At 47.1% G+C, this 19,966-nt stretch overlaps 1 protein-coding gene across 1 annotated transcript; it reads left to right on the top strand.

Annotated features, from left to right (window-relative positions):
* Nucleotides 1-9,146: 9,146 nt before the first annotated feature.
* LOC115317701 lies at nt 9,147-10,292 on the top strand (the record flags this gene model as incomplete). The annotated part of the gene is made up of 1 exon (XM_040210063.1): nt 9,147-10,292. A coding segment is annotated over one exon (1,146 nt), but the record flags the coding sequence as incomplete, so codon positions are not given.
* Nucleotides 10,293-19,966: the final 9,674 nt, after the last annotated feature.

Raw genomic sequence — 19,966 nt, 5'->3', positions numbered from 1 at the left:
GTTCATGCGCATTTATAGCGATGCGAATATGATGGCGCGGACCCTCACTTGCTCCGCTAGTTCATGTTTTATTAACGATCCATTAAAGATAACACGGTTCCAATATAGCAGTTTTGTTAAGAGGATGTCGGAGCAAAACGTAACGATACACGTTTTTGGTATTTGCACTACTTTGTTTTTTTTCATCGATCCAAATATTGCCCTAAAATTGACATTTTTCAGCACAAATATGTTTTTAATGACAAGCGCTAGGACAATGAAAAAAGCTACATATGTAGTGCTTATAATTGGTAATATGCAGAAAAAAATTTAATGTTGTGTAAAATTTTTTTGTTTAGATATTTTATGTCAAACGTAGCATTTTTTTTAGCTTCGAGTCATGGTACCTCAAATGCCGCTGAGGAAATAATTAAACTATGATAAAATCTTTTTTTAACATTTAGAGCTACAATGGTTGCCCAGGAAGTGGACGATGGCTTTTTTTCATTTAAGAAGTCATAACGCTCCCGGAGCCCTTCAAACTTACCTGCTTTTGACGCATATCTCTTTTGGACATCAAACAGATTTATTGGTATCTAATCAATTTTATTGTTTGGAATATATATACATTGCAATATATTAAATCTTCACAGTTTCTTGCTTTGGTTTTTGAATAGGTGTCGAGCTTAGCTAATTTTAAAAGCAATTAAAAACTGTTTGGCTGTTTTATTGCGCTACCTGGCGGATGGCAGACAAACTGCTGATTTCTAATGTTCAAAAAATTTCCGAGGGCGGCGTTGGCGTTTGTATCATCATCAATCTCCGTGTCTTTTTACCTTCACATTTAAAAAAATCTATTGGAAGATTTACTATCAATAAATGAATGGTTGAAGTACTGGGTCAGGTTAATAAATCTAAGACAAATAATTACACAAGCGTAGCGTGATATAATGTGTTCACTATTCGATATGATTGAAATCAATAAACAATAAAGACGAAGAGGAAAAAATACACCCCAGCTCACTTCACGCCTATAGTCACTAAATGAGCTTTAAAGTATCGGCACCCCGTTCCCCGAAATTGTTTTGGACGCCGCCATTTTGTGTCTTCTTCAGAGCAAACGCAACTGCCGATCGTCATGATCCAAAAGTGCGACTTCCTCAGCATTAGATGCGGTGGTAGGAAGCGGATGCAATATTGCAATGCTCTGTCGCGGGTGGTTTAAACATTTGTTGGGGACGGAAAAGCGTTTCCTGTGATATTAGATAAAGCTTCAGGTAACTGGCAACCATGATTTTAAGCCACAGTATGGCCAAGTGTCGTTACTCTGAACCGTAGCTAATTTACTGGCAGAAGCGGGAACAATGAGGAAGAGGCAGGTGTCAACAGGTAGTTGTGGAATCCACGGGGCTTACGTCATGGCCCCTCCGGGTATTACAAGCCTCTTGAACAAGAGCATGAATAGTGTCTTTAAATAAGCTACGCGTCAGAGTAGCGACACTTGGCGATATTGTGGCTTAAAATCATGGTTGCCAGTTATTTGAAGCTTTATCTGAAATCACAAGAAACGCTTTTCCGTCGTCCACTTTAAACAGTGTGCGTCAAAGCAAAGCAACATCATGAGCTTCCTAAAAGCGAATCTAATGCTGAGGATGTCGCACTTTTGAATCATGACGATCGGCAGTTCCGCCTGCTCTGCACAAGCACCAGAATGGCGGCGTTCGCAACACTCTCGGGGAAGAGAGCACCGATACTCTAACCGCAGCTAATTTATTTGCTCTATACTCCGTTTCAACTTATGTTTTACCGCAGACAAGGCTAGAAGCGCGAGCTCATAGCGTTGGAAGCTACTCTGAACGCAGAGAGCTTGTGCTGCCTTCATGTGCCCTAGAGCAAGGATCTCGCGCTTGTAGCCTTTCCTGCGGTACATCATAAGGTGAAACAGAGTATAGTTCCCGCGAAACTCCTTTTCTCTGACTGAAACTGTAAGTAAATATGAATAATACACCATTAATATAGCTTATTTAGTTATAACCAACTACACATAATGAGAGGAGGAAGCGGCCGGGTAGGAGAAACGTGGGTTTTATGTGCGACCGTTCTAACCGTCTCAAAAGAGAGAATGCGGGAGCTTGCGCTGGTTTAAAAAAAGGCATTCAAAGAAAACAGGCGGCACGCCGTGCTCTTTGTTATTATGCGTTTAATTACAAATTGTTGTGTGTATGTTTATACAGCCGGAAGTTAGCCCGCCTTATTGGGCGTCTGGCTCTCAGCTGTAGATGAGCAATTTAGCCAGTGCGGTACAACTGCAAACCTGGGGTCTTTAACGTGCACCACGCAGTAGTGATACACGGCTGCACGCCGGTACGATGCTTTTCCAGATCAAAACGGGCAGGGGCGGGGTGGCTTCTGCAGCGCGAGCTTTCGCTCCAAGTGCTCCGAGCTAATGTGCGCTAGACCATGCACTCGGCCACTTGTAAATTCCCGGACGCTCATAACTTGCCGTCGCTATACGCCGTTCATTCATAGTGTCTTCATTGCAAAAAACGTCTTCCTATTTCTTCTGATGGTATTCATCATATTCCTCGTAAGCTGTACTTACAACATTATGTGTGTCGGTACTTCCGAAAATATTGCAACGGCGTTTGTTTTCTGGGAACTATATAATGTAACAACCTTTACAACATCTTCCGGACCCCGTGAAACACAATATTTCGTGACGTTATCTTAGTCGTCAATAAAATGGTGAGGTAAATCGCGAAGCAGTTTACTTGACGTCCGCTTCCACTGGTGTTTTGGAAGATTGAGTCTACTGAGCGTGCATTCCTGCAGAAGAAATTTTCACTGATAGAATATTGACACGTCAATCAACATTTGATTCCTTCTTGGTAAGATTTATTGCTGAAACCCGTCATAACCGCGGAACCGCATCTCCCTATAGACCTTTTTTTAAAGGCGCCGCCATCTTGAGAATTGTGGCGCCGACGACGCCGTCTAGCGGCTTAGAATAAGAGATATCGACTTGTTCTGGCAGCATAGCTATCTGGGTAGGCAACGGTGTGAGTATGGGGGGAACTTGGCTAGACTTGGCTATTGTCGGCTGCAATAACTTGGTTGGAGCTTATCCGCTTAAATACAGCTGGCTACTCACAGGCCATCACCTTGCCGCCTCGAGAGAACGAGGATGAAGACGGTGGGGTGTTTTAATTGAGCTTCCACAGCGAAGTATATATGAGCGATTTATTGTAGTATATATATATGCAGGTAAGTTCTCGACATTTGATAGCTCCATCTTGATTGGTGGCATGGAGACTATTTCATACCTTTCACATACCATGGGGCTTGCAGTGATAACCTAATTGGACCACCTGCACCGGGAATTAAAATCTGTCCCCTTGTCGTAGACGAAGTGGTCGTGAGCTTAAACGTGACGTTCGGTGTGATACGAATCTCTCGAGATTCAATCTCGCAACTTATTTCATAAATAAGGATTCATGGGGAAAATGCGAAGCTCGATAACATTGCAGCCACACTCGCGCTGCAGCTTCTTGTGCTCATGGCACACTTTCTGCTATTGTTCTTATGCCTTTTGAAATTATTCATCCATCTGACGACCACGCAGTGGTAGCCAGACAACCATAGATTTTCGAAAATTGCAGCACGGTAAAAAGGAGCACTCGGAACTAACTCATGCACGACGTCCGTTTTTAAGCGTTTTCGCCCATATCCTCGGCGGTTGCATACCCTGTGTCAGCGGGCAATCTCAAAATGCACCAGGTCGAGGGTACGTCAGTTACTGGCTGGTTTGAGGTTATGCGAGAAAGGTCTATATCGGAGAACAATTCATACCCAGCCTGACATTAGACAGTTTTAGTATAGCGTTGCTGGCTCTTGCGTACGCAATACGCAATAGTATAGCGTACGCTAAAAATGACCTTTTCGAACCGAATTTAGTTGTGCGTTACGTTTTTGAGTGAACGCCGCGCATGATCTTGGTTAGCGCACACCAGCTCGGAGCACGTGGAGCGAAAGCTCGCGCTGCAGAACCCAGGGATCCTGGGTTCAATCCCCACCCCTGCCCGTTTCGATCTGGATGAGCATCGTTCCGGCGTGCGGTTGTGTATCACTACTGCGTGGTGCACGTTAAAGACCCCAGACTAGCGGTTGTACTGCACTGGCTAAATTGCTCATCTACAGCTGGGAGACTCGTCGCCCCTGTGAGGCAGACCAAGTTCTAGGCTGTATAAACATACACACAACCCAATTTTTTTTTTTTTTAGATTTGCTAGAGCTGCAGAATTCCGCGTGCTTATAGCCCAACCATGCTCCTGGAAAGAAATATTGAAAATGAAAACGTGTCCAATCATTTTATTTCAAATTAAACCAAGCCGCAGCTGCCTCGTCGAGCATGCTTTTCTGCGGGGTACAGAGGCTACGAGTAAAGGCCGGTTCAGACACTTGCGTTTGAGTGCGTTTGACTGCGTTGCATTGAGAACCGAAAGCGAGTCACCGGCACATCTGTGCTTCGTATGAAGCGTGCAATCCAATTCAAAGAATCATCTTAGCACACGATATAAGTAGCAGGGATGTCCTGGTTTCTCGCGTCCGCAACGCAGTCAAACGCAGTCAAACGCAACTGTCTGAACCAGGCTTAAGAGTGCGTAGCCAAATTCGAACACGGAGCCTCCGTCAATCGTCCCGTTGAAACGGTACCTTTTATCAATGCTATCGCGGAATGAAATTCATGACCCTGATGTCCAGTGCATACCGAGATCTTCGGCGATTTCTTTTAGAGTCGTTCGTCCGTCGGCGATGAACTGTGCGAATAGGCTTAGCGTTGAGCAGATCGCAGCGTTATTGTAACATATTCCGAGCGGCGAACATTTTCACTGTGCACTCCTTCAGCTGCGCGACGATCTGATTTGACCGCGGTAGGTCCCAGAAAGAATTGCCGAGCTGAACACCACGCAATTTCACGTAACACAGAACTTCGAAAACACCACGTCGCCCTTGCTGCGCCAGTCGAGGTAACCGCCATCTTGAAACTGGCGCTCTCGTTGGGTCCAAGATCTCTCGAGAGCGTCCCGCAAAGCCCGCTAGCCCGCCTCGCAAAATCCCCAGCGTTGCGTGCGTACGCAATACGCTAGCCCTTCTATTGCGTTCTGCGCAAGCGCACTCACGACCCGCAATTTTATTGCGTACGCAAGGCTTTAGCGTACGATCTACTAAAACTAGACAGTAGACAGTTTTAGTATAGCGTTGCTGGCTCTTGCGTACGCAATACGCAATAGTATAGCGTACGCTAAAAATGACATGCTCGGACCGAATTTAGTTGTGCGTTACGTTTTCGAGTGAACACCGCGCACGATCTTGGTTAGATTTGCTAGAGCTGCAGAATTCCGCGTGCTTATAGCCCAACCATGCTCCTGGAAAGAAATATTGAAAGTGAAAACGTGTCCAATCATTTTATTTCAAATTAAACCAAGCCGCAGCTGCCTCGTCAAGCGTGCTTTTCTGCGGGGTACAGAGGCTACGAGTAAAGGCCGGTTCAGACACTTGCGTTTGAGTGCGTTTGACTGCGTTGCATTGAGAACCGAAAGCGAGTCACCGGCACATCTGTGCTTCGTATGAAGCGTGCCATCCAATTCAAAGAATCATCTTAGCACACGATATAAGTAGCAGGGGTGTCCTGGTTTCTCGCGTCCGCAACGCAGTCAAACGCAGTCAAACGCAACTTTCTGAACCAGGCTTAAGAGTGCGTAGCCAAATTCGAACACGGAGCCTCCGTCAATCGTCCCGTTGAAACGGCACCTTTTATCAATGCTATCGCGGAATGAAATTTATGACCCTGATGTCCAGTGCATAGCGAGATCTTCGGCGATTTCTTTTAGAGTCGCTCGTCCGTCGGCGATGAACTATGGGAATAGGCTTAGCGTTAAGCAGATCGCAGCGTTGACGCATATTCCGAGCGGCGAACATTTTTACTGTGCACTCCTTCAGCTGCACGACGATCTGATTTGACCGCGGTAGGTCCCAAAAAAAATTGCCGAGCTGAACACCACGCAATTTCACGTAACACAGAACTTCGAAAACACCACGTCGCCCTTGCTGCGCCAGTCGAGGTAACCGCCATCTTGAAACTGGCGCTCTCGTTGGGTCCGAGATCTCTCGAGAGCATCCCGCAAAGCCCGCTAGCCCGCCTCGCAAAATCCCCAGCGTTCCGTGCGTACGCAATACGCTAGCCCTTCTATTGCGTTCTGCGCAAGCGCACTCACGACCCGCAATTTTATTGCGTACGCAAGGCTTTAGCGTACGATCCACTAAAACTGTCTAGTTTTAGTATAGCGTTGCTGGATCTTACGTACGCAATACGCAATAGTATAGCGTACGCTAAAAAGGACGTGCTCGGACTGAATTTAGTTGTGCGTTACGTTTTCGAGTGAACACCGCGCATGATCTTGGTTAAATTTGCTAGAGCCGTAGAATTCCGCGTGCTTATAGCGCAACCATGCTCCTGGAAAGAAATATTGAAAAAGAAAAAGTGTCCAATCATTTAATTTCAGATTAAACCAAGCCACAGCTGCCTCGTCAAGCGCGCTTTTCTGCGGGGTAGAGAGGCTACGAGTACGAGTGCGTAGCCAAATTCAATCACGGAGCCTCCGTCAGTCGTCCCGTCGAAACGGTACCTTTTATCAATGCTATCGCGGAATGAAGTTCAGGACCCTAATGTCCAGTGTATAGCGAGAACTTCGGCGATTTCTTTTAGAGTCGTTCGTCCGTTGGCGATGAACTGTGGGGATAGGCTTAGCGTTGAGCAGATCGCAGCGTCGACGCACACAGCGAGCGGCCAACATTTCCACTGTGCACTCCTTCAGCTGCAGGGCGATCTGATTCAACCGCGGTAGGTCCCAGAAAGAATCGCCGAGCTGAACACCACACAATTTCACGTAACACAGAACTTCGAAAACACTGCGTCGCCCTTGCTGCGCCAGTCGAGGCAACCGCCATCTTGAAACTGGTGCTCTCGTTGGGTCCGAGATCTCTCGAGACCGTCCCGCAAGGCCCGCTAGCCAGCAACGCAAAATCCCGAGCGTTGCGTGCGTACGTAATACGCTAGCCCTTCTATTGCGTTCTGCGCATGCGCACTCACGACCCGCAATCTCCTTGCGTACGCAAAGCTAAAGCGTACGGTCCACTAAAACTGTCTACTGTCTATTAGACAGTTTTAGTGGACCGTACACTATAGCTTTGCGTACGCAAGGAGATTGCGGGTCGTGAGTGCGCTTGCGCAGAACGCAATAGAAGGGCTAGCGTGTTGCGTACGCACGCAACGCTGGGGATTTTGCGTTGCTGGATAGCGGGCCTTGCGGGAGGCTCTCGGGAGATCTCGGACCCAACGAGAGCGCCAGTTTCAAGATGGCGGTTGCCTCGACTGGCGCAGCAATGGCGACGTGGTGTTTTCGAAATTCTGTGCTACGTGAAATTGCGTGGTGTTCAGCTCGGCAATTCCTTCTGGGACCTACCGCGGTTGAATCAGATCGCCCTGCAGCTGAAGGAGCGCACAGTGGAAATGTTCGCCGCTCGCAGTGGGCGTCGACGCTGCGATCTGCTCAACGCTAAGCCTATATTCTCACAGTTCATCGCCGACGGATGAACGACTCTAAAAGAAATCTCCGGAGTTCTCGCTATGCACTGGACATCAGGGTCATGAATTTCGTTCCTCGATAGCATTGATAAAAGGTGCCGTTTCCACGGGATGACTGGCGGAGGCTCCGTGATCGAATTTGACTACGCACTCGTACTCGTAGCCTCTGTACCCCGCAGAAAAGCGCGCTTGACGAGGCAGCTGTGGCTTGGTTTAATCTGAAATAAAATGATTGGACACTTTTTCTTTTTCGATATTTCTTTCCAGGAGCATGGTTGCGCTATAACCACGCGGAATTCTACGGCTCTAGCAAATTTAACCAAGATCATGCGCGGCGTTCACTCGAAAACGTAACGCACAACTAAATTCGGTCCGAGCAGGTCATTTTTAGCGTACGCTATACTATTGCGTATTGCGTACGTAAGATCCAGCAACGCTATACTAAAACTGTCTATTCTCGCATACATGCGTTTGCTGGGCCACGCTACTTGAGCCAGCTGAGCACAGCTTGCAGCGGCGCGAGCGAGGCTGCGAGGGGAACGTGATGGTGCTCGAGCCATCCCACCGTGAAACAATGTTTCGGCCACCCCACTAAAGCCCCTTGATAAAGGCGTTTTTACAAGTACCGCCAACCATTGTTGTGGGAATGCGCAAGACACGTGCCACGAGCGGGTGCTCCGCCGCCATTCGCTTCCAAGGGCCGCTCATTTCAGTGCTGCGCCGCCATTTGCTTCCAAGGGCCGCTCGAGACCTGGGCCATGTGCGCTCGCGCATTTGGCGCTACTTGCAAAGACGAACGAAAACATATCGAGGGGCTTTACACCCCACGGGTGCGTGTCGCCATCTATTGGTTGAACTAACGCCTTGTTCAAGATGGCTGCCGTTTGACCGCAGCCTTAAACGAACTCTTAAGAAGGATATAGACTTTACAGACCATAGTATTCGCTTTCTATACGTCCCCACCGAAACAAACATTCCTTATGATTTATTCATGCTGATAGGCCTACACAGCCTCTGGAGATGCCGGATGATTGACAAAAATGCAGACACACCACGAACCACTAAATCCATTTTTCAAGAAGAAATATCTAAAGTAAGAAGTGTTTATGAAGCTCACCAACCGGTGCCTGAATGGTTTCCCCTTTTTGATGCGTGCTTAAGACTTCAAAATTTTTAATATCTGGAAATGGTTGAGACTATTACGTACCTGAAACGTTGTTTGTTAGTGTTTGTGAAGTGTCATGAGTGAAAATCTGCTCCGGGACTGTGGTTCAGGAAGACAATCACCTTAACTTTTCATCTCATTTCTATCACTGTGTGCATAGTCATCTTTCCACCTTATGCCCTCGTAACCTGAATTTTTAGCGGAATCTTCCATGTATTAAAGAAAAAAAAAAGGTGGAGTAGCAGGAGAAAGAAGAAGACGCCGTTTCGAACGGCCACGTTTTCCATGTTCTCCGGGGAAAATTTATCGGCCGCTGGCCGAGGAAACGTTATGACTTCTGATAACGTTACAGAAGACTACCGGATAATCCTGCCACGTCTGACATCAGGTAACCTGAGCCTGAATTCCGTTTTCTTGTATGGGGACCTCTCGGCGCGCCCGTATCGAGCTCCTGATTTTCGAGACGCCCTACGTGGCATCGTCGAATTGAAGGATGTTGTGAGCCTCGGACAGTTCCAGATGTCTCACGTCTGGATGCTGACGTGTGTCAACGCTGTTACCAAGGCAAAGCTCGTCGCTCAACGAGAGCTCCGCGTGAAAGGCCGAAAGTGCCTCATCATTGACCCGGACAAGCAAGAAGTAAACCTAAAGCTTCTTTGGCTTCCACAGCATCTAGAGGATCGACGAGTTATCGAAGCTCTCGCCCCGTTTGGCAAAGTGCGATCGATCAAGAGAGAAAAATGGAGGTGCAGCGAGCTTGAGCACATGGAGACTCTAAATCGAGAGGTAGTACTGGTATTAGGGGATGGTGTCAATGCCAGTCAGATACCACATCTCCTTCAAGTCTACGGATGCCAGAGCCTCGTCCTTATTCCTGGCCGACCTCCGCTGTGCTTGCGCTGCAACATGGTGGGACATATTCGACGCTACTGTGGAACACCGAGGTGCTCCAACTGCCGGCGGTATGGTCACCTAACCGAGGAGTGTGTCAACGGCGCCACTTATGCGGATATGTTACGACAATGTCAAACACACGAAGATGACACAGCCGCAGAGCTCCTAATGGACGTCAGTGAGGTAGCTGACGTCACCGGGGAATTGCCACCCGTTGAATCGGCCCATCCTTCAGGAGACGCACGGCACGGGGGCAGTACAGACACCCAGCCATCACAAAACATCGACAAGAATGACGAATTTCCAGTGTTGGAACCTGCAGCATCCCCAAACACCAGCACCACACAGAATGCTCACATGGAACCTGATGCGACTCCCGTACCGACTGTCTCCAAAACTCCGACTACACATCAGCACGCAGTTAGCGAGGACGGCCCTTCCTCGAGCAGCAGCCAACCACTCAAGCGACCGGCACCGGTTGACACAGAGGCACCTTCGTGTTCAAGCGGGTCCTCAACACTACTCAACCGTGTTGGCGACGGAGACGTCGCCAAAAAGAAGGCATCGGGGTCCCGTGACAAGCCGAACGCGAAGCCAGGAGCTACCTAAAGTGTGGCGAGTGTCGTTCAACGCTGAAATGCGGTCTCTATGAGGACGGATAGAAGCTAAGAATATTCCACTAAATTTCACAACACTAAACGTCCGAGGTCTAAGATCTCGTGCGAGGCAGGTGCAACTTTGTCGGCTCTTGCAACGTGAGCGGCTGGACATTGTTGCGATTCAGGAGACAAAGATAGAGTCGGAGGAGGCCACAACAAGTGCGCTCCAGCCTTTTCTACACAGGTATGAAGTTTGTGTGAGTCACGCTGTGGGGCTATCGGCTGGTTGTTTCTTGTTTCTCCGCAAAGACTTGAACTACACCTTGCTCTCGTACACGGTTGACACTGAAGGTCGTTTTATCTGTTGTGACATTTACTTAGAGGGAATTCACTGGCGGCTGATTTGCGTTTATGCCTATAATGACTCTTCAGGTCGACTTTCACTTTTCCAAAATTGAGATGCTTTTCTTGACACCGACAAATGTATTGTCCTGTTGGCGACTTTAACTGTGTATGCGAAGCCCACGACCGCTCGACGATCAGTCTGAGACGCGACAACAGCAGTATCGCTCTCGAGAATCTTGTGCGCCAACACTGCCTAAGTGACGTCGGTGCTTCTCGAACGTCCATCAATCGCTTCACGCACCTGCAAAGTTCTGGCCACGCACGCCTTGATAGAATATACGTGTCTAGTTGTCTTTTGGATCACACGTTTGAATATTTGGTAACGCCGGTATCCTTCTCTGACCATTGTGTTGTAACTGTGAGGCTAGGCGAGAAACGCAAACAAATGTCTAGACCAAAATGGGCGCTGTGGAAGTTAAACAGCAATATCCTTAAAAACAATGACTTTAATGAGAGACTAATTACCTGTTTTATGGCTATTCGTAGTAATACCGATCTTTCCATTTTTGCACAGTGGGATAGTTTTAAGCAAGAAGCTAAAAACATCGCAATTGAGTGCGCGTGTATTCAGGCATATCATGAGAAAGCTGACAGGCGTGCACTTACTCATAGCCTTCACGAACTGTATGAGCTGGAATGCGAAAAACCAGGTAGTTTTCATGAGGAAATTTGCTTTCTAAATCTGAGCTCCAACGCCACGAGCTTCAGCGTCACCGAGGAGCGGCTGTGCGATCAAGATGTCAACGCCTTGTATCGGCCGAGCAACCTACTAAAAAGACTTTAGATGACGAGCGCAGGCACGCCTTAGCTAAAGAAATTCCGGAGTTGCTATGTAACGGCGCTTACTCAAGAAATACCGAAAACATTATGACCACATTCACACAACACTATCAAAACTTATTTGGTCAGGTCTCCCCCTCATCAAATGAAGAGTATGCGCCTCTCGTTTCACTGCTGCCCAGCTTGAGTGACGAGGACTCCGAACTATTTACTAGACCGTTTTTTCTCAAAGAGATATGCCAGGCCGTGGGGTCTCTTCCTAGCTCGAAGGCACCTGGACCAGATGGCCTCTCAGCAGAATTTTATAAGCAACACATAGACATGATATGCCCATTCCTCCTTGAACTTTTCACAGCTTCACTTCAGTATGGCAGGTTACCTCCATCGTTTTATCAAAGTCACACCGTGTTAATACCAAAAAGCTCCGACTCTGACAAGTTAAGGACTGTTGAAGGGTATCGCCCAATAGCGCTCTGCAATGTCGATTACAAAATATTTGCCAAAATTCTTACTAAACGTTTACAATGTGCCATTTCAAGAGTGGTTGGAGCTGATCAAACATGCGGGATTAAAGGCCGCACAATCCAGACAAACATTCACGTAGCGCGATCAGTTCTTCATTGCTGCGACAGTTTACAAGATCAAGTAGCCATGCTTGAAATTGACCTAGCAAAAGCTTTCGATCGCGTAAGCCATTTCTTTTTGTTTGCTCTTTCAGAACACATAAACGTAGGAGAGGTCCTCCTTAACGGTATAAAAATATGTTATTCCGAAGCAACAACTCGATTAATAGTTAACGGAGCTTTTTCCAAACCAATTCCCCTTCATTCATCTGTAAAGCAAGGATGTCCCTTGTCTCCCCTTCTGTTTGCATTATATTTGGAACCTCTGTGTTTAAGTATACTGAAAAGTACAGACGTAAAAGGTTATAAATTGTTATCTCATGAAGTGAAAGTTCTGGCTTATGCCGATGATGTAGCTTTTTTCTGTGTTGATAAGCAAAGTATCGACGCTGCATTACAATTAACCCAGCAATTTTGTAAGGCAGCTGGAGCGGTGGTTAACACCTCCAAGTGCTGTGGACTTTGGTATGGGACTTGGGGGACAACGCCCTCGGATTATGCAGGAATGGCGTGGTCTGGCGTGCCAACTACTTACCTTGGCGCGCCACTAGAATGTGTTCGAAATAGCTCACGCTACTGGACAGAAAGTGTCAAAATCTTAAGCGCAGAGCGGACATGCTGAAGCCTAATCATCTTTCGGTGTTTGGCCGCGCTACTGCATGTAACATCTTCCTAGTCGCAAAACTGTGGTACGTGCTTCAGGTTATTCACTGTGCCCGAGGACACCTTCAGCGTTTCCATAGGATATTTGCGACTTTCATGTGGGACTCTTCATGGGAGCCAATGCGGCGCGACAATCTGTTTCGGTCTATCGAAGCGGGAGGACTAGGCTTAACCCACTTATTTGTACGGAAAATTGTTTCACGTTTCATGTTCCTCAGAACGTCTTCCCACCCGTTCATTAGAACCTTTCTCCAAACTCACTTGATGGATCTCCTCCCTGACCTCGTTGTTTCAACCGATCATGTGGCAATGCCGCGACCTTTTGGCTTTCTCAAAGAACTCGTCGAAAGCTTTTGAGTTTTCGAAAGTGCGTTTTTCTTTGGATTATTTATTCACCGTTCCCAGAAAAGAGCTCTACCATAACCTAATAGATTCGCTATTTCCAGACCCTTTATATCGCAGTCACTATCCAAACAGTACAGATCAAGATGTTTTAAAACGAGTTCGCAGGATGCGCGTTCCCCCGACTGCAAAAACATTTTTCTTTAAACTTCATACTAACACACTACCCGTAAAACCATGGCTACGTGACAAAGGAATTTTTGTACCGTGGTCGGTCAACTGTCGTTTATGCAACACGCCAGAGACTATTGAGCATTGCTTTATTTTTTGCACAGATGCATACCTTTTCTGGGATGTGCTTCAAAGGACTATCAAAAAGGACTTGTATATCAACGCATACTCTATTCGTTTTCTTCCTTTGGAAGATCCAGACACATTTCCCTCAGATTTTTTTGTTTTGCTTGGTATGCATAGTCTCTGGAAGACTCGCATGATAGACAGAAACGCTGAACCACCAAGGACCACCAAATGAAATTTTATCGAAACATGCAATCACGTAATAAGTGTCCTTGATGAACTCGGGGAAAAGCCAAGATGGTACTGGCGACTCGAAAAGTGCCTTTCGTTTCCTGATTTCTGATACAGTCGAGTCAGTCCTGGGCACCCGAAGAGCTACGCAAATTTGTCTGAATTGTAAAAGTGTTGGTGAAAATGTATCTGAATAAGCTTGTATAATCTCAGCGCATTCTCGTTTCAAAACTGCAACTATGTCCCATGTACCCACCGTCTGTGCTTCCATGCAATAAAGAAAAAAAAGGTGGCGTAGCATAGGGGTTAAGGTGTCCGATTTCTACGCAAGTGGTCGCGGGTTCGATCCGCGGTGGTCCTACTTTTTTTTTTCTTTTCTTTTCTCGAAAATTTTATTTTATCGAGGCATTTGGCGATATTTATGAGGGTGTATAGCTTTACTTTTATATAAATGCTGCCCTTGTTGATGAAATTCCTTTGGCAGTGGCAATCAGACGTCATCTGATGGACCATCAGATAATAATAATAATAATAGCATTATTTTTTCCAGCAAAATAAAATGTTGAAAAGGTGACATGGGAAAAAAGCTGAAAAAACAGCTTGACGAGCCCCGAGCCACCTATACCACCAGTCGCGATGCAGGCGCCAAAGAAATTATACAAAAATAAAACATGACATGTGTACTACATGTTTGAGAAACTTGACAAAAAAAGAACTGACGCTATAAAAGATAAGTAGCATATTCACACAATTTACACAATAGCGAAAACATACACAGAACGTTAGGACATCACTGAAGTAAACGCGAAAGAAAACATCGACAATCCAAGAGATTTTAGCGCTTATTGCGGACAATGTGGCTAGAAATTAACATTTGAAATAAACATCAGATGACGTCTGATGGTCCATCACGTTCCACCAAGGCTGCTGACTGGCAGTCAGTGTCCCAAATTACGTATCTTGATGGAATTTTCAATAGGGAAGTCAAAAAAGCGAACTACGTCTTGTTTTTTTTTTTCTTGATTGAGTATTGTTTTTTGTTTCTTCACGAGCGGGCCGGTATGTCGCTATGGCGTGGTCGTGTGATCGCGTGCCCAGAGCATTCCAAGCACCGAGATCGGCGGTACGAACCATCCCCGGCACCCGACACGAAGGTAAGTTAAGGACAGCTGTGTTGCGGAATGGGCACCCGCATTCCATTCCAATTCCATTCCGGGGAATTAGAGTTTTCGATAATTCAATTCCTTTCAATTCCCAGGAATGGAGACACTAAGCCCATTCCCACTCCTGCATCGCTAGGTTGGACATTTGAGAAAAGGTACATGGAAGTGACGTAATGCAAAGGAGGAGCGTATCCTAGCAACACTCACGTGGCGGCTCTGCCCACTTTGACGCCGCTACGTCATCGCAAACTTGACACCCGTCACCCGTTTCAGCGACGTCCGGAGCCAACCACCGACGAGCGGAAGTAGCTACGCATTCCCTGAGGCGTCCCTACGCGCGGGATACGGGGTAGGATTTACTACGATGCGGGGAGCAGTTCCTGCGTTTAGCGAAGGAACGGCAACCAATCCTGTGTGTCGCTGGCCGTCGCATCTGTTCTAGTACAGGTAAAAGTATTGAAAAACGATCAAAACCTTTTGGGCGTTGTTAAAACAAACCGCTTTTTTGTACCCTTTTGCAATACATTTAAGAATTAATTGGAGAGAAAGTTGTTCCAATATTATGCGGGATGTGCGCTACGCGCCTTCTTCATACCAAAATGTCGAACCACGAGGAGCCGGGTGTGCCGGGGGCAGCGGAGGGGTCGGCGGAACCAACGGGGAGCGCGCGAATGACGGCTGCTTTAGTCAGAAACAATTTTTTTATCTTTCGAGAACTTGCTATTGCCGTGCTCAAATAAGAATGTTTGGCGCAACATCTGTGATAATTCTTTCAAAGTGGTCCAGTGTTTATATGGTGGTATGCTAGTCAGAGAATATATATATTTTTTTTCCTTTCGAAATTTAACTATTGTGCTCAAATAAGACCAGAGTGTTCAACAAGATATCTGTGATATATACTTAAGATTGCCCAATTGCTTACATGGTTCCAGTCGATGCTCAGTTTTACTTCCAAGAATGAAATATTAGATTCCATGTTATCACACTTTTATTCATGAAGTCACAGGTTTTTCTTTAAGAAATAAAGCAATTTTCAAAACAAACTACATGTGCACTGTCTTGAGATAACACAATCACCTAACTTTGATGAAGTACCATAAAAGAGATAATAAAATGGAGCAGAAGGCAAGACGCTTTGAAGCATTTGTAAAATGAAACAATGTCCATGACAACAATATCCCTGGTTCAATCAGCAACTAAGAAAGCAATCTCTGCAAAAGCAAGCATTTCTTTCTAGAGGTAGTCTAAATTACTTCTGAGTTCTTTGCAGGGGCAATCCAGATGATTTGTTGGTCTGGCAACTAAACCTCCGAACCTTTTCTGTCACTGTCGACTGCGTCTCGTGCCTTCTGCTCATAAGAATAAAAAAAAGGCTGTATCGATTTCACCGCGATGCACTCGACACGTATCCGGAGGCAGCACGCTGGCTGTGCGACGAACTTCACAAGGTGTAGGAGCTGAAGAGAGTATGTAGCTTGTGGACGGCCATGACTGTGGAGCAGGAAGCGAAGTGTGCACTTTACGGCTTCCACGTGTAGGGCTTCACTGAGGGCAAGGATGTGACGGGGTCCTTGGTGGTCAGGACCTCAGTCGTGGTGGCGAGAGGTTCCCTGTCGCTGGCGGCGTCCGTGCTGGGCACCACCGCAGCGAGGGCGCTGAGGGGCTTCCCGACGGTGTCCCTAATGGTCGGGACTACCGTCGTGGCGGCGGACCCCTTGCGTGTGGCGCTCCGCACGGGCACGTCTGCGGCGGGTTCCAAACCGGGCGACAAGGCGCTGCCTCAGAGCCTTCCCCCTGTCCGAGAGGCCGACCGGAAGGTTGACCGGAGGGCCGGCAGGAGACAGCCTCTCGGGAGCCGACGCTGACCTCTCCGAGCTCGGCTCAGAACCGTCCGAGCTCGGCTCAGACTCCAACTCTGACTCTTCAGGGTCGGAGTCTGACTCCGGATCTGGCTCGCTCGATGCAAGGCAGATGTTGTGGAGCACTGCACATGCCGAAATAATGGCGGTGGCTGTCGAAGGGTGGTAATACAGAGCCCGGTGCCTTTGCAGACACCGGAATCTGTTTTTCAACAGCCCGATGCAGCGCTCCACAACAGACCTGATCGAGGAATGCGCCTTATTAAACCGGTCGCAAGCGGTGGAGGTCGCGTGGTTCCCGGGGACAGGGGTGATGAGCCAAGGCTCCAAGGGGTACACTCTAAAAAAAAAAGGTGTCAAGGGAGAGTAAGTGCCCTAACTTACTCTCCTTTAACTCTATCTGAATGGAAGTTACTCTTTCCCGACCGCTTCTTTCGATGATACTCTCCCTTAACCCTCCCTCGACCTCCAGAGTAACTGTAACGAGAGTTAGTTTCTCCTCGCGATATCACGGGCTGTCGATAGATGGCGCCGCTATGGGTTCGGCGCTAATTCGGCGCAAGTTCGACGCTGTTCGGCGCAGGTATTTTTTTTTCGTTTTCTCGGGGAAACCTTTTTTTCCTATCCGCTTTTCTTTTTTTCTTTTTTCTTTTTTTTTGGGGGGGGGGGGGGGGGAGATGGGCAAGGATGTTTTAATAAATGAGTTGGTACAGCCTGCCTCGACGGGTTTATATTTCCGTATTTATTAACTTAATTATTACGTGCGGCAGGAAGATCATTGGAGCGGGGACACTACTTTATCCAAGCAGTAAGCATTTATTGTTTTTGCTACACAGATATATCAAACAATAAACATATAGATCAGTGTGTAAACGGGTGTATGAGCGGATGCTGACCCGCGTGTGCGATTATGTTTCGTTACATAAGTGCCTAGGGTTGTTATGTAGCCCAGGGATGTTTTTGGGGCATTGTTATATTTTTGGGGGGTCGTTTCAAGTTACTGCTGAGCCCGACCTCACTGATCGTAGGAACAGGTATATGTATAAAAAAAGTATTTTTTCCACATTCGCATTAAAAGCAAGCAAAGAAGAAAACCTCCCTCCGTGACAGAAGAGGTCGGCTTCGCGCGGTCTATTGCATACGCCACGTGACGACCATTTCATAAAGCGTCGCCCTAAACACGGCGTTCGTTTCGAAGCCATGTATAGGTTCAAAAAACCTATACATGGCGGCAAGCCAGGTTTATGGTACGTGACACTAGGGGCTCCCCTATTTTCACCGCCGTGGAGAAAATAAACGACGGAGCCAGAGCGTTTGGAAAAGTTGTTAGCGATGATTTCCAAACTTGTTATGCGGTCTTTGTTTTGAGTCATTAAATAAACTTGGCTTGACTACTACCTTTTTTTTTCAATATTTACATTTTACTTTCCGAAGCGCGGGAGTCGATCAGTCTTCTGCTCTGTTCAAGAAAAGCTCTGGGGGGTTAAACCTTTAACTCTGCACAGTTTGCTACATCCTTAACTGTTTTAACCTCGCTCTCCGAAGCTCCCTTGACAGGAAGGTTTTCGATATAAGGGAACATTCAAGATCGCTGCTCTTTTCCGCTGTTCATCAAACAGTTCCTAATGTACAGCGGAAGCACCGTGTAGCATTTCGGATATCGATATTTGTGGTACGGATCTCACTCGCTTTAAATATAGATACATTAGTGTGTATTACAGAAGCCTTATTTCGCTGTCCAACAGAGCCACATTTAAACTGCCATTGACGGGTTCACCTTACGTTCAGTTGATTCTACACAGCATGCGATAGCTCAATTATTTTGGGTAGAACGTAGACTGCTCTATGTCGCCCTACGATATGTTAAAAAGTATGCTAAGCTTCTTATGTTCAATGTCCCCGAGGTACGAAACACGGACGACAGAAGCTCAGTTAAAATGAATGAGCGAAAATATCTCTATGTTCTGTAACTAGCGGTAGCTTCCTCCATCTAGCATGGCCTTTGAAAAAGCCTGTGTCTAGAGTGCCGTGGTACTCTTGCCAAGCGTTCAAGTGCCCACGTCCGATGGCACTCTAAGCACGCATTGGAGTGCCGTCCGAATGCCCTAAATGGGCTGTACAGAAGACGTGGGTCAGCGCGTCCCGAGAAGCATAGCCTGCCGCATCCGTGAGCTAAAGAAATCCGATTCACAAAAAACATTTCACCATCGAAGTGCTTCGGAAGTGAGGGAAGTGTCGCAAGCGAAAATTTAGAGGACCCAGAGGAAATTAGAAAGTAAATAAATTTAGAGGAATTTAGAAGATAAATAAATCTGTCTTTTAGAGACAGCCAAATTTACTTATAAGTTTGGTCTTGGTACCAATCCAGCCAGCTGAAAGTCATGATGTGGAAAGATTGTGAACTTTAATTTGGTCTCCTGTGTTTGTTAGTTACCGAATTGACAACAAACCAGCACCGACCAACTAGCTCTTTTACGACGCAAATATTTTCACGAAAAAACTTTAAAAAAAAACTTCGAAAAAACAAATAAATAAACACAAAAAAGATAGTGTGGAATGGGAATGCTGCGGACACTAAAGTTCGTTAATATTTTTTTTTTTTTTTTTTTTTTGTATGGAGCATTAGTGCAAGCTGGGTGCAAGTAGGGAGCCTTCATGTGCGCTTTGCTAGGGTGATGCCACCCTTTGTAATACCACTCGCCGACAAACCATCAGCCATTTTGTTCCTCGGCGATAATCCGTGGGGCTTATAGCCCTCCGGAAACAAGCACCTTATCTCAGAAGTTCGGAGCAGCGTTGTGGAACCCACGGGGGGAGGATTAGCATCTTCCCCCTCGGATGGGATTACCGATGGACACAAAGGCCACTTTCCGGCGCACGGGGAAACAATGAGAGAAACAAAATGGCGGTGGAAGAGGGTGTGGGAGAGGGAAACAGGCAGTTGGCATCACTCTATGCGAAGCGCACATGAAGGCACTCTAGGTGCAAGGTGCGCAAGGAACGAGCGAGGCGCCCGTTGAGTCCGGATTCCCTGGATTACCGCCTTCGGAAGCACACGCTGTCCTCAGTTGCCACACAAAGCCTTTAGTAATGGATCGGGGACTTTATCCCCCGTAAGCTGACAGCGCGGTGGAAACGGCAGCATCCCCCCTGGGCCGACCCTCGCGGAAGGGCCGAGCGTGGATTAGGGCCGAGCGAGCCGGAACTGCCGAGTGCGGGGGCTAGGCCGACGACTGCGAAAGGGCCGGGAGGGGTGTCGAGGCCGAAAGAGGGGGGAAGGCCGGGCACGGCGGCAAGGCTTAGGGAAGCGTAAGGGCCGAT

This window comes from Ixodes scapularis, unplaced genomic scaffold, assembly GCF_016920785.2.
Source record: "Ixodes scapularis isolate PalLabHiFi unplaced genomic scaffold, ASM1692078v2 PGA_scaffold8__174_contigs__length_109621045, whole genome shotgun sequence".
NCBI lineage: Eukaryota > Metazoa > Arthropoda > Arachnida > Ixodida > Ixodidae > Ixodes > Ixodes scapularis.
This window is presented reverse-complemented; position numbering and strand designations above follow the sequence as displayed.